The sequence below is a fragment of the Molothrus ater genome, chromosome 8 (assembly GCF_012460135.2).
Source record: "Molothrus ater isolate BHLD 08-10-18 breed brown headed cowbird chromosome 8, BPBGC_Mater_1.1, whole genome shotgun sequence".
In the NCBI taxonomy this organism is placed as follows: domain Eukaryota; kingdom Metazoa; phylum Chordata; class Aves; order Passeriformes; family Icteridae; genus Molothrus; species Molothrus ater.
Window position 1 is genome coordinate 33,246,731 of NC_050485.2, and position 15,799 is coordinate 33,262,529.

The 15,799-nt window shown below is 42.6% G+C and overlaps 1 protein-coding gene across 1 annotated transcript in view; it reads right to left on the minus strand.

Annotated features, from left to right (window-relative positions):
• ADAM12 (ADAM metallopeptidase domain 12) overlaps positions 1-15,799 on the minus strand; it is a 189,065-nt gene that overhangs the window by 138,850 nt on the left and 34,416 nt on the right. The window contains exon 3 of the mRNA XM_036386247.2: positions 1,404-1,477. Coding sequence (XP_036242140.2) covers positions 1,404-1,477 — 74 coding nt within the window. The remainder of the gene's footprint in view (positions 1-1,403; positions 1,478-15,799) is intronic.

Genomic DNA, 15,799 nt, shown 5'->3' on the forward strand with positions numbered 1-15,799 from the left:
GTTTCCTCAATTGCTGCATACTTCCCATTCCTGCAGGAAGGCACACCCTTCGACAAAGATTAAGAGAATATAAAGTGAAATCCCTGTTTACTAAAGGAATTAAATTCTCCTCTAGTTACTGGAACACAGCAACCTGTGCATGGGGGATCTACACACCCTTCAAGGACAGGTTTCCAACAGCTAAAGGGCATTAAAAATAACAGAAAGGAAGCTTAAGATCTGGGCTTGATGTTGAATAATAAAGTGAACTGGAATTCATCACAGCTGGGTAATGTTGGGGTTCATCCAAATGAGTGGGAATAAAAAGCATCTTGCACTGTTTTACTCCAGAGGACTAAAGAGGTGCCCCATGGTTTTCCATTGATGTTGTCCATCCCCAGCCTCCCCTGGACATTTGCTTTCACAAGCACATTCCTTCCTCCTAACACATCCAACTGCATCACTCACGTCCACGCTCTCTCTATTAAACTGAAAAAAATACCTTTGTGGCTTTGATTCCGCAGCAGGGGAACCTGCAGAACTCACAGATCCTTGGGAACTGTTATAAAAGCTTTTCCCTGGGTTGAGAGTGATCTTTGGTTTGCCTTTGACAAACAGCATGCAGTTGTCCTCATCTGGATTCCCACCATATATCCTTGAGATTCTCTTAGAGGAAAACAGAACACTTGCATAGTAGACAAAGACTTTGATGACTTTTTCCATTTGTCATGGACTTCCAGAGTAGTGATTTCATTCTTGTTTTGGTTTTTAACAGCTCTGCCCATAGGATCACATCTACAGCAGTCCCTGATCCCTCTCTGAAATCTCATGGACATGAGCAGGATTTGCCAAGAGCACATGGAAAAAGATGCACAGAAACTGTGCTCAAGATGCTCAAGCCCAGTGTTGGTCCTGGGCTGCAGGAACAGCACAACCATCCTATCATCAGCCCCTTGCCAGCAGACCCAGAGGGCTCCATTTAACATTCCAGCAGGGGATAATCCCCAAGCCTTGACTCTTCACCCCTGATGGACACTGCATGGAGCAGATCATGGGTGCAGACAGCATTAGGAGGGATGAGTCCTCCCCAAAAAATTCGAGAGTCTGTAGGATATTCCAGATTACTATAAATAAAAGGCCTTACCACAGGAAAGGAGGAAATATCCAAAAGAAATACACAGGAAAACCCTGAGAGGCAACATGTCCATTTTCATCCCCACATAAATGCACACAACCATAGAGATTCTTGCTCTATCAGCAATGTACAAATACCCATAACCCAAACTGAAACAAAACTCTCTTGTTAGGGGACTCTGTATAGGGGACCAGTAGCAAAACTGGCCCCAGGTTAATTTTAAACCATCAATTTTAAAATTATTACCCTCCTCCAAGAGTACAAAGTGACCATGCAGCAGGGTACTTACTCATTCCTCTCCAGATCGATGACCAGATGTTTATTTTCAGCTTGAATTACAAACTGCAGCACTGCTGGGTGGTTCTGAAAAAGGAAAACAGAGTTGGCTGAGTCCAAACCCAGAGCCCATCATCCTGCACCCAGCTCTGCCAGGGAAATGGACACATCATGGAATCAAAGGAAGGTTTGGCTTGGAAGGGGTTTTGAGAACCATTTAGTTCTCATGGGCAGGGACACCTTCCACTGTCCCTCAGCATCCTCAGAGAGAACAATTCCTTCCTAATATCCAAGATGTATTTCAAATTTTTAAGATGTATTTCAAGCTTTTCATAAGGCGTAATTAAGTTTTATCTTAAAAGAAAGAAGAAGTGGTGCTGCAGAATTAAGGGCATAAAACATCCTGAGTTGAAAGGGACACATAAGGATTGTCAAGCGCAAAAAATGTGAAATATCAATAAAAATATGGTCAACAGTATTATCAAGTATTTCTGTGACAACAACAGACAAGTTATTTATGCATATCCAAGTATTTAAGAGAACTTTCTAAACAGAACACCAGCACCAGAGCCCACAGAAATCCCAGTTGCACTCCAGCATGGATCAGGACATCTGGATTGCATTTTCAAGCACCATCATGGCTGTGTGCAATCTTCATACTGCCTTTCCCCTGGTTATAAAACCCCAGTTCTTTTTCATCTCAAGCATCCAAAGGTAAACCCAATAATTTTGGGGTGAGCTGTGAGAGGGGATCTGGAGCAATGGAGGCCTAAAGACTTGCAGGAAGGGGTAATGCACCTACACAGGCTCTGGAAACTGCACTCCCAAGGAGAAAGCACAGTTTGCAATATGCTGGCTACTCTTGATTCAAAAGACTCAGCTCAAATATCTTTTAAAACTGTTTACATTTAACTTACATTTCATTAAACAAACTCACTGGATTGCGCGACAGCATTTCCTTGTTTGAAATTCCAGCAGTAGCTCCATAAATCAGCTGTTCCCCTGTACACTCAAGATGCTTTTCTGGAGATTTGTGTCAGCCAATGGCAGCTAGAATCATTTTAGGATTCTAGTGTTTAATTGATTTATTGAGAAATGTGTCTGAATTTGTGATTGCTGCAGCAGAGCCCCAGTGGAGCCTCTGTGACAGACAGAGCCGTCCTTGGAATGCAGTGATTTTCAAATTGTTTGAAAAATTAGAGATGTTTGTTAAAAAGCAAAATTATTGGGAGGCTGTCATAGACTAAACAAAATTGTTCAAATGAGAAATAGCTGAGAACTCCCCAGTGCTCTGAGGCTTTATTGAGCCCAGGCTGGGAGTGAGATACCATTGCTCTATCCAAAGTGTCCTGCTCGTGAGAATCCAAACGTGCTTTCTCAGCAACAGCATTGAAATTCTGCATCTCTGTGAACTCTGCAGAAACCAGATCCCACTAGAATGCTAAATAAATGCTTCAGACTATCCTTGGCACTCAGCAAACACATGGGAGTCATTTTTTGGCATGAATATTTAGAAGCAGTGTTGATTATGACTTCAATATTAGTGCATTGCTTCCAAAACCCGTGAGATCTACAGAATATGGAGTTTTGAGAGAGCAAACCACAATTAATTACAATATAACACAGTAAATAATTAAGATATTGCAGTGGCACAAATGGATTCTTTTCAGCTGAAGGCCCTCTTAATATGGAAATGACAACTATGTTTATTCATGAGTTCACAGTGGTACTTATTTGACAGTCAATGGATGTTGGTAAAGTTGCAAAGTTAAAAAAGCAGCTGCAGAATAGAACAGGCTGTTACAAGACAAAATCATCTCTCAGAGAATTCCTAAAGCTGAAACTTCTTCTCATGGAGCACAATAATGGCCCCAGTTATGGATGCTGCATTGCTGTGCACCAGACCCAGGTTCAGAATCTTGCTTCACCATCAATTTTTCTTTCAAACAAATGGCTCATTTCCTTCTTTTCCATCTGCAAGGAGATGAGACTATATTTTTTCTTAGTCTGACTGGAATTCATAAGCACAAATACAGCAAAAATTACCCACTGCACAGGTGTTAGGGTGACTGCAAACAGAAACACTTGAAATTATAAATTTCTAATGGTAAAGAAAAAATGAGTCTCTTTCAGAAAGGGCATTTGAGGTTTGTGCTTTGGTTTTTCCTCCTCTTTTTTTAATCCATACTCCTGTGAAATTAATTCAGATTTTTTGTTTGTTGGGGCTTTTTCTGGGGGGTTTTCTTGCAGGGGCTGTGGAGTCTTTCCTAAAGTTTTTGCACATTTTTGCCACAATCCCCTAGAAGTTCATTTTAAATCCCATGAAATTCTGTGATACCCTCCCCTTACAATCAATATTTTCAAACCTGAGTCAGCAGGGTGAAATGGAACTGATGATAAGTACAGATATTAGAGCACAGCTTTTATTTTCCACAGAGAATAATCAAAAAGCACCTTGTGGGGGTACAGAGCCTCCTGCTCAGAATGTTTGAGAGTCACTTGTTCTAAGTCTTCCTTAAGAACCACAAACATATTTCCATGCTGGTGCCACAAATTATTCCCACATTGATCCCTTTAAAATTATTGACTGTGGAAGCCAAGTGGACCTGATGAGAGGGCATTATTTAAACCATAATCAAGAATTTTTTAGGGTTCTAGTTTCTTTCCTCCACAGACTCAAGTTTTCTACTTCTCTCCTAAAACTGCAGTTTTCTCTTATCCTTTTTGGTAATTTTTTTTGTGGCATAAGAGAAGATTTCATCAGTGCACACAAGCTTTTCCCTGATATCCTAAGAGGCCAAACTTCAGGATGATTGAAGTAGGAATCTCCATAACTTTCCCCTCTTATTTAGAAGATTTGCATCCAAAATCTGCATCAAAATGTATAAAAAAAAAACCCAGGAAGAGCATTTCCGCCCCTTAATTTGCTTCTTCCTTGCTTGGAGCTGAGGGGCTTTGGTCTGAATTGATGTTAGATAAACTCAATATTTTGAAGGAAATTAGTGAAACATTAAGCCAAGGTCAAGCAAGAATTCTCACTGATTAAGCAGATTAAAAAAAATAATAAATCAGTACTTGATTAACTAGAAGATGAAGGGACAGCAGCCTATTTCTGAGTCAGAAAAGTTTTGCAGTAAAACTACTTTAACTAGTACATGTTTCATAAGTACTGCTTTTTTTTCTGCTTTTAAAATCACATTGATCCTCACTGAGAAAGAGAAAAGAAAGGACAGTTTAGGGATTAAGGGCTTCCCCTGTGAACGTGGGGGTGGTGTTTGGAATACTGTCTAATAATAATGATATCTAGCCACAAAATAACCCATTTCTACTCCTGAAATACTTGTGGAGAAGATACATTTGGAGATTTGTTCACCTTGGTGGGATGCCCATTCTGAAATTTGAATGCAAAGGATTTGTCACTGGGCAAAATCTTAATTATTGCTGGATCCCCCTTTCCTTTGGGCTGTTATCCCACTGCAGGGCTGTGAGCTTTTCCCTCCTGGGACTGGGAGAGAAGACTCCAAGTAATTTCTTATTACATTTGAAAAGCAGAAAACTGATGGAATGGAGAGTCCTAACACATCTGTCTTTGCAGCTCCCACTCTATAAAAATATAATATTTTATTGGATTGAGATGCATGAGTTAGATCAGCACACACAACTTTAAATAAATTCTAGCAATTATATAATAGAAATAAAGGGAAATATCTACAGATAAGGAAAAGAGTAAAAATGAACTCAAAGCAGCAGCATTAATTCATTTGGAAACAGAAATGCATTTTCAGCTGTATCCAGTGTCTAAATTCACTGTTTGAGGATAGAGATCAGCACAAGAAATAGAACAAAAAGGGGTCATTTTGCTTCTCTGGTTTCCGAGTTCTAAATTATATCCTGACAGGGCCAGACTGAAATAGGCAGGTTTGTTTAATCCAGCAAAGTGGTTTCCAGGCCCTCCAGAGCTGGTATTAACTTTGCTAAAGCCAGCCCTGCAGCAGGCCCAGCTTTGCCTGGGCCCAAGGTCACCTTGGCCTATGCAGTGCTGAAATGGGCAAAAACTGGTAAGACAGGAAGGAAAAAATGATAATTAAGAGCAGAATTATGGCTTGTAATTAGTAGTATGCAACGTGGCTCCTGACATTCCACAGGGAGCTCAATAAAAACCCTCCCCTCACGGGGGATCACATTTCATAATTACCTGCCTGGCCTTCAGTTTGAGGACACAGAAACTACATTGAGTCCAACCAGAGTCAATGACTGGATGGACAAAGGATTCTACCAAGGGGTCATCTGGGAGTATTTTTTCATCCACAGTTTTAAACTGTGCTAAAACCACAGATGTTTGCTGTCTGAGCAAGGCCCACTTTGGAGACAGCCCACATGGAGCAGCGAGTCCAGCTCTGGGGCAGGGCATGGCCATGGAGCTGCTGGAGAAAGTCCTCAGAACCATCACAAAGGTGATGAGGGAGATGGAGCCCCTCTGCTCTGGGACAGGCTGGGAAATCTGGGGGTGTTCACCCAGAGAAGGCTCCAGGGAGAGCTCAGAGCCCTTCCAGAGCCTAAAGGGGCTCCAGGAGAGCTGGAGAGGGACTGGGGACAAGGGATGGAGGGACAATGGGGGAAACAGAAAAACAGAAACTCCCACAGACACTGAAGGGTTTGATCTGCAGCCTTGGAAGAAGCTTGGATTGATGTAAAAATACAATACACAGATATTAAGCAGAAAAATCATAAACTCATATTTCTATAGTTGTAAGTAAGAATATGCCTGAAGTAAGGGAGAAACTGCACTGATAAGGTGGTGAAGGGTTTATAATGTAGGGGTGGGGTTGTGTGGAATAAACTGAGAGTTCAGAAGTTAGAACAGAAGCAGATGTGTGCCTGTGAGACAGGAGCCCATTGGACAAAAGTATCCTCAGTGCAGCAGAAGTGAGTAAAAGTGATGGGTCAGAAAAGCAAAATAAACCCTGTGGCACCTGTCCATTGGGTTAGAAAGTTCTAGAGTGCCTTGTAACAAAGAACTTGTGACTGCTCTTGAGCTATGGCTGAATGCTTGCTCCTCTGAAATCTCACAGCCTCTAAGACTGATGTTTGTCTGAGCAATAAATCCTTCTTAGCCTGAAAATAGTCCCATCCCTTCATTATTAGTGGTGACAATGATAGGACAGGACACAGGGAATGGCTTCCACTGCCAGAGGGCAGGGATGGATGGGATTTGGGGGAGAAAAATCTTCCCTGTGAGGGTGGGCAGCCCTGGCACAGGTGCCCAGAGCAGCTGTGGCTGCCCCTGGATCCCTGGCAGTGCCCAAGGCCAGGCTGGACAGGGCTTGGAGCAGCCTGGGACAGTGGGAGGTGTCCCTGCCATGGCAGGGGTGGCACTGGATGAGCTTTAAGGTCCCCATATGACCTTCAAGGTCTTTTCCAGCCCAAACCTTCCTGTGATTCCATGATCCTATTGACTTTCTCCTCTATGCTCTTAAAACCAGAAATTCCAGCACAAAAAATAAAGGTTGTGAGATCATTATCTCCTAAACACAGCTCTGGAAATTAAGGACCTTTGAGATTTATCAGGTAGTCACATTCCACACACATACAGGCTTTTTCTTGGATCAGAAGAGTTAACACCAGAAATTAGAAATTGCATAACTGGGGAAAGATTCCATTATTTCCAGCAGGGAAAAATTCCATGCCATTTTTTGCCATCTATATGAAAATACCTTTTATTTCCCTCGTTTATCACACACTGACGTTCTGCAGTAGTGCTAAAAGGTGTATTTACAGTATCAGATCTTTGGGCTGATATTATTCCTCTACTATCTATAAGACACAAAAAGGGAGAAGCTGGGAAATGTGTAAGAAATAAAGTCACTCAGGGAATCTTACCATGGAAACTGGAACTCAATCCAACAAATGCAAGCTGTCTACAAAAAATATACATTTAAGATAATTACAACCTGCAACAAATGCTGTAAATTGTATGCAATGCTTTTAAATCCATAAATATTTCCTGGTTTTCTTTTGGCTTCAGTTTAGGAGTGAACACAAAGTGCAACGTTTTCTGCAAACACCTCCAAGACTAAGCCATATTTCATGTGCAGGACATGAAAAGCATAAACATTTAATTCTTCTGTTTTTGCAGGTTCCTGGGGGCAGCAAATTCAGCTGTGCTTTGCCTGCTCTCAGATGAGAAGGATGTATCCCTGTGGCTGCTTATAATGAGCACCAACTAAGCGAACAGAGCCTTTTGCAGTTGTTTTTTTATTTTCTTTAATGGCTTACCAATGACTCCCAAGCCCTTAACAAATTGGCTGAGCCAGTCCAATAATGTAGGAAACCAAAGAACTTGCAAGTTTGTCCCCAAGTTTATTTTAAAGAGATTATGTAAAAGCAGAATGATCAGATTTTTGCTTTCATGCTGGCTGTACAGAGAAATGCAAGATTCCTCTATCTGGAGGACACAATAGCTAAATTCGGGGTTTTTAAATTTTATTTTTGTCTTCCTTTTCTTAACTCCTACAGCAAATTTTAACTGCAGCTTGGGGATAGTCAGGCTTTTCCACCCTCTCCTTTTCCTGCTCCCCATACTGTCATATTATAAATTGATGGAAGATTTATAAATATATATGTATGTATATAGTTATATTATACATATTTATTATATATCACATATATTTTATATATAATATATAAATATATAAACATAGAAAAAATACGTATTTTTAAAACCTTCTGTCCTTCTGCCACACAATGTGGCAGAACCCACGGCAGATGAGATCCTAAAGCAACTTTTCTGCTCCATCCCTGGCTTCTTTACAGGAATCATGGAATGATTCAATGGATTTCAGTTGGAAGGAATTTAAAGGAATCTTTAAAGATGACCAGTCCAATCCCCCTGCAATGAGCAGGAAAACCTTCCACCAGCTGGCAAGAAACCCCACCATGGAGCTCACGAGGTGCAGATAAAATAGGAGCTCTTGGGAATGACCCTAATTTGGGAAAGTTCTCTTCATAAGCTGAAACCACTTTCAATTAAAATGAAAAATCTCAACTTTTCTGTGTGCTGCCTCTGCAGCAGTGCCAGTGCCCGCCTCTGCCCATCAGGTTGTTTGGCAGCATCTGCTGAAGGCCCTGTGAATCTCCAACATCTGTGTTTAAATTCCCAGCTCCTTGCTCACTACTGGTGCCCCAGGATCCCTATCCAGAGTTAAAAATCCAAGCAAACAACGCTCGAGAAAGAGGAAACCCAGAAGTTCATTGTGCCAGACCAAAATCAATAAAATTACAGAGCTCCAGCTCCCCATTTCCTGCTTTCCATGCAGGAATACAAAGCTAATGACTGCTCCTGGAAAGGGAAAACATGCTTACAACTTAGCTACATCCTTTCTGTGAGCTACTCCTGATTTACATTTTTTTAAAAATCAAAGGCTAACCAGGCTAAAACATGTTTAAAATGTCATAACACCAAGCAGCAAATATTTTAGGAGCAGATCCAAAATAATTGGTTTGATGTTTGAAAGAAATCTGCACCTTGTCAGGCTGAGTTATGTTGTGAATTTATTCAGTATCAATAAAAAGTCAGGCATAAAATCTGAATTCAGCCTTTACACCACATTTTCATTATCAAGCACTGAGGTTACACTAAAATATATTAAGGTGCATTTAACCAGCTAAAAAGGGATTAGCAGAAAATTTTCAGCTTTATACTTTAAAAAACAAAGTAAAATAAATTCTTTTTTTTTTTTATTGAATCTAAGCAGTGCAAATAGGGCAGCCTTGGTTTTTACAGCAGCCCTCCAATTATCCTCTGAACTATGTCAGTTAAAAACAGGTCAAAAATCCGTATTCCCTTTTCAGTACAAACCTTGCAACAAGAAAAAAAGATCTTTGAAAGATTTTCAAAAACAAACTCTGAGAGAACAAACACGGGTGAATTATGAAAAGGGGAACTGGTGCTGCCAACACTTTGAAAGAGCTGATGGGGAGTGAGCTCTGGGATCCTCCAGCTCAGGATGTGGGCTGGGAGAGGGATGGAGCTGGAACACAAAGCAGCCAGGGGAGGCAGGGGAGCCTTTCCTGGAGCTTTGCAGCAGCCTGGGTGCAAAGCAGCCCAGGGCAGCCTTTGGTGGGGATTTATTGTCCTTCCTAATGCCTGCTGACCTGTGAGGAGCCTGCTCTGCACCTGGGGGAGGGGATTCCTTGGGCCACAAAAAAGGGGAAGAAAGAAGATGCAACAGCATATGGTTTTGACTGAATGGAAATGACTGCACTGAAGTGTGAACTTGACTTTGTAGTAAGAACAAGCAATAAAAATAATAATAAAATATGTGTGCTTTTAGCCAGCCCTCATTTACTGCAGTGTATCCCAAACACACCATCTCTGTCAAGGGTCATTTCCACAAATCTATCCAAGATCCCCGAATTTGCTCATCCAGGTACTGAAGTGACTCCACGGAGTGCAGGGACTTCCCATCCTGCCCAGCAGGACCAGCAGCAGGATCTCAGCTTGGAAGCAGGACAAGAGCAGCAGAGCTGTTGAATCCCCGCCTGATAGAAGGGTGTGTTTGCTATCCATCCCATCCCATCCCATCCCATCCCATCCCATCCCATCCCATCCCATCCCATCCCATCCCATCCCCTAAACTGGCCAGAGCCCTGCCTGTCCTCTGACATCCTGAGGGGGTGGCCAGGAAGTTGATTGATTGCACCAATAGAAATTTGAGTTTTTGAAAGACCTGGAAATAAAAACAATCTTTTTAATAGAGGGGGGGAAAAAGCGAAACAAAATTCGTTGAAGAGTCTGGTAAAAAAATGGGCTAAAAAATGAATCATCCCCTATATTTCTTTTCCTTATTGTATTCACAGAATCACAGCTTGGATTGGGTGGAAAAGGACCTTAAAGCTCATCCAGTGCCAGCCCTGCCATGGGCAGGGGCACCTTCCACTGTCCCAGGGTGCTCCAAGCCCCAGTGTCCAACCTGGCCTTGGACATTCCAGGAATGTTGCCCCAAAAGCTTGAAGTGGAAATACCCTGTAAGTTTCTGGGGGAGTGTCTGGGTGTCCTTATATTCAGAAAAGGCAACTGAACACCACACAGCCTTAGAGATTTGAGAAGCTCATGGCAGTTCCTGCTCGTAGCAGCTTTTACTGTCAGCTCTGCACCATGGTGGGTCACTCTGTTAGAGAGACATTTAACACCTGAAAATTTCAAGCCTGGGTTCAGACATTTTTTCCCCTGCCTCAAAAGCAGCCCAGAAGCTGGCCCAGGAATGAAAGAACCTGGAATTGGCTGAAAGGAAAGGCACAGTCATTACCCAGTATTTACACTGCACGTATGAATCACAACTGTTGCTGTGCTATCAAACAGATGGGAGCAGAAAGCACCTCTTGGTTGGAATCCATTATGTGCTGCTTAAACAATGCTTGGTGCAAGGCTGTGCAAAGAAAACAAACATGCCTGGGCTGGAGAAAATTGTCACAAAACACAAGTTAATAGTGCTGGCAGGCAGGAAGCAATTCACTGGGGCTGGGCTGCCTTAGTTATGGAGCAGAGCTCGCTGCAGACAGTCCTTTGCAATTTGGGTAATTGTGATGGGAGTGAGCAGCTGTTGAGATTTGCCAGTTTGAAATGGACGTGGAGTTCTTTGAGGACCATGCAGTGCAAATGTAGTGGATCCTGTTTGGGTTGTTCCTGTCTGGAAAAGTAAAATTCCTCCTCCTTGTCAGGACACTGGGGGCTGTGACCTCCTTTTACCAGAAGTTTGATTACAACATCACATTTTCCCCATGTGCTCAAAAAGCCAAGGTCAAGCATGGACCATGTCAAAGGCTTCATCAGCTCATTACCCAGTGTAATTATATTTTCTGCACCTTACTCCCTTTGTCCCACCATGCTTCCTGAGGGTATTCCCAGCTAATAGCTCTGCATTTTCCCACCCACACATCCACTGTTCCAGAAGAGAGCTGGAGCTGAGCAGCCAGCCTGACCCTCTTGGAAACATCTCCCCTTCCACACAGAATTATTGCAGCCATCACTTGTAGGGAGCCCAGGACATGCTGTGGACTGTGGGGAAGGAGAATTGTGCTGATAATTATACTGAATTTACAAAGATAAGAAATGGCCTGGCCTCCAGGTGCTCTCTGCTCTGTTCCTCTGCCTGGGGAGGGCAGCAGCAGGTGAGCCCCGGGTGTCACAGGGGCTGTGACACAAGGTGTGCGTGTCCACTGAGGGAGCAGCAGAACAGAATGGGATTTCAGGGATAATACAAGATAAAATCCATTCTGAAATGTCAGAGTCTTTACCTGAGCCACTCCTTTCACCCCTCACTGTCACCTGCAGCAGTGCCAGGACAGAGGTTTCCCTCCATCCACCTGGACGGGCTACAAAGCCATGGAAAATCAACCCCAAAATCCTATTCCAAAGGTTCAGCAAACTGCCACAGGGAGAAATAATGAGGAATTCAGTAGGAATTGTGTCCACTGAGACAAACAGAGGTGGCCACCCATTTCCCTGAACTGGAAGTCAACTTGGAGAGCTTCAAGAAATCCCATAAATTTTCCTGTCACTGAAAGAGGGTTTCAGATGCTTTTTGTTTCCCGTCAATACAAATCTGGCTGGGCTCAGTGAGTTCTATTGAATGCACATGTATCTCCTTCAAGCCACATTTCATGCTTTCCAAACATCTCTCTCTAAATTAAATCCTTTCATATTCCTTGAAAAGCTCAGTTCTTAATTAGGAAAGAGTTCTGATTTTCCATTTTCATTAATTCATTCGATTTCAAGATTTTGAAGCCAAAGTAATTGCAACTAAGTGAAACTTACTGAAAGGCAGAAAGATACAATCAGTTTCAGACAATGAGAAAATTAAGGATTTTTTTTTGAATGCAAGGGTTGGTCTAAATGTCCTGGCTAAACTGAATTCTCAACAATGCTACAATCTCCAGAGAAGCAATGATAGATGTTTTGCCTCTCTGAATGAAGTCGGAGGGTTGGCTAGATTAATGCTTGAATTACTTAATTTATTTGGCTTAATTTATATGCTGTTCTTCACTTTCAGAGCCTCCCTCTCCCCCCCATCACAGAGTTGCACTGCACCAGGCCTGTGCCAAGATCTGTGAGCTCAGGCTTTGCTCTCCCTAAACATCTCTCCCTCTTTGTGGCTCTGATTAAATCTGCTGCGCTAATTTGTTATTGCGCTCGCCGATCTGCTTCTGGATTCCAGTTCCCTTCTGCATCCCCAGCACTGGAATGCAGAACAGGACTGAGGGGTTGGGGTCTGATTTCCACTCTTTCAAACCACAATTTGTCTCTGATGGTCTTTCCAAGGTGATGAATGCCTTATACAAAGGCAGATAAAATATTCTTATTTTTTAAACTAATGTAAAGGGCGATTTCACCCCACTCTTGGGCTACTCAAGATAACTTGACAAACTTCCCAAAGCTGTACTTCCAAGACACATGAATCATTTTTATATCCTGGAATGTGCCCTAAGAGAAAGAAGGAGCCGAAGATTTCCTAGTAAAGTAAATTATCCTGGAACCTGGGGGCAGCATCTCACATTTTTCTGCTTAATTAGAAAGAGACTTTGCCCAGAGATACCACACCTATACAGCGACATTCTTGGAGAAAACAAATGGCACGAAGGAGTGTGGAAAGCACAGTAAATTTATCTCAGAAAGCTCATCCTGGAACAAAAACACATGTGGTCTTCTGACTACTTAACCCCCAGGTTTAAAGTATTTATGACCAATATATTTCTTGCCACAAAGGCAAAGACAAAACACAGATAAAAACGTTGTTACCATTAATATCCACACAAGGAAAAAAAAAACCAAACCCTGTATTCAAAAGTATCAATTCAGGATAATGTGTATTTTAAGATATCTAAATTTGTTATAAAGTTCATTAGGCATCTAGCTACTCTTGGAGATAATTTAAGTATTTTCAATTGCAATCTGAGCTTATAGAAAATATGTTTCTTTTCACATTACCCATCTGTTACATAAATATAAGCTATAAAGAAATATTTCTAGAACAAGTTCTTCCATGACATATTAGATAAACCCGTGGCTCTCAAAAAATAACCCCTGGATCAAGGTTATATAAATTGATATTAAAGCTCAGCAAAGATCTGCTTTACAGTAAATCATCGAGAAATAGGACAGCCTTTCTCCATCGAAGGGCACGAGGTAAATAACTGAAGAGGAGGTACAAACAGATAATCAATTATTTCAGTTGGTTTCAGGGTTACTGATGAAATTTTCAGCCCCTTAGAGAAAACCCAAAAATCAATAGAGCACAGAATTTTGAGATAACAAAGAAAGAAACATCTCAAAGGCATTTGCAACACGTGATAAAAGCGCAAAGCAAAGTCTGCTCTCACCTTCAGAGTGCAAATGAACAGGAATATTCCTGAGTCTGCTCTGGGCTGACTGCACGGGGGTGGGAAAGAGAGAAAAGCCCTGCAGAAGGCTCAGGGAACATCTCCATTTCCCACCCTCAGCGCCATGGAGCAGAGCATCCCAGAAAGAACCAGCAGGAGCAGAACTCTGCAGCTCAGCAGGTGCTGGTGTCCAGTGTCCATAGGGATGAGGGAAAATCGACTTTTAGGAACCTGGGAATAATGGGAGAAAGCAGCAGCAGCCCTGCAGCTGAGATGAGGAGCAAGTAGATTATAAACTAAAAACTTCATTTCAATTGTTCTTTATGGAATCAGATCTGCTCCCAAGATCCTTCTGTGCAAGACCTGGGCTGCCAGAGCATCCCATCCTGAGAGAGGACTCTTTACCCACCCTCATGGGCAGCTCCAGGTTGCTAACACACCCTTCAGTCCTGTATTTATGCTGTTTCCCCTGCTTTTTACTCCATTATTTGTATAATCCTACTCTACTTCTGCTCCCATCCCCAAAACCAGAAGCCAATGACTTGGCACAGGTAGGAGAGAGCTGCAGCACAACACAAAATTTACCAAGACCTTACAGAGCCACAGCTTCCACCCTAAACCAGCTGGGTTGGAATATTAAATATCCCAACCTCCATGGCATCCTGATCCACCTCTCTGATTTCAGCATCTATCTTTGAATTAAAACCGAAATTTAATAGAACAAAAGGCTGAACTTCTGCTAATGAATTCTCTTTCTCTTCACCCATCTGAGAAAGGAGTTAATGTTTTCGTTGTTCAGGTGTTATTTAGTCTGGGTCCAGGTTGTACAAAACCAAGAAATACAAGAGAAAGAAAAGCTGTTGGGCACCCATTTCCCACCTTCAGCAGAAAAGTGCTCCCTATGAAGCTTCAGATATTTAAAGATCCAGAAAAATCGAAATTGTATCCCTTGTTTAAGCAGAGATGGCAAAGCTCCCAAAGGAGGTTTCCATGAAGCAGAAGGAATGGCCTCCACTTGCATCCAGTCATAGAAAATGTAGATTTTGGGACCTCAGAGGTTCCTGCCCAGGAACCTCAGAGGAAAAGTGTTCCCTATGAAGTTTCATGTATCTAAAACTCCAGAAAAATACGAATTTTACCTCTTGTATAGCGGAGATGTCAAAGCTCCCAAAGGAGCTTCCCATGAAGCAGAAGGAGCCGTCTCCACTTTGCACCCAATCACAGGAAATGTGGCTTTTGGGACCTCAGAGGCTCCTGCCCCATGTCAGGATCAACTGCACCATTCTCATTAGCAGCTTTTCTCTGGCTTTTCTGAAACTCCAGCGCACTCAGAGACCTTTATCCTCCCTCCCTCATGATATGCATGTAAATACATCCTTTTCTCATTATCTTTATTACTGAGCTCTCTCTTGCTGCCTTGTAAGGCCATTCTTCTTGTCCCTGCTAGACAGGAGCACATCTAACAGTGTCACACAGACTAATTACTGCCTCTTCTCTGCCTGCAGGATCCACCAGGGCCCTGCTCAGCCTCCTCCTCTCCACACTCCATGCTCCTCACTCCTCACCACAGCCATGGTTTCTCCAGCCATTCCTGCCTCTCCTTCCCGTGTCCTCCCAGGTGAGTTATCGCCCTCATTTATTTTAATGACTGCTTTCCTTCCCAGGAATTATCCAAGGAGGAGGTTATGAGACATCTCCAGTCCCTGGGGCTGAGTCTCCTGTGAGATCCTCAGCCTCCCGCCTGCACTCCTGAGTCCTCCAGTATCAACCACTGAACCTTGGGATGGGTTACGTTGGAAATTACCCCTCTGATCATGGAATCCTTTAGGGTGGAAAAGACTTTTCAGATTATGGAGTCCAGCCCTTCATCCAGCACTTCCAAGCCCACCACTGACCCATGTCCCCAAGTGCCACATCCACTCAAGTTTAAATCCCTCCAGGGATGGCGACTCCACCACTTCTCAAGGAATGAACAAGTCTCACCCCACTGCTGCTCCTGAGCCATTTAACACAGCTCTTTGTTCTTCCAAA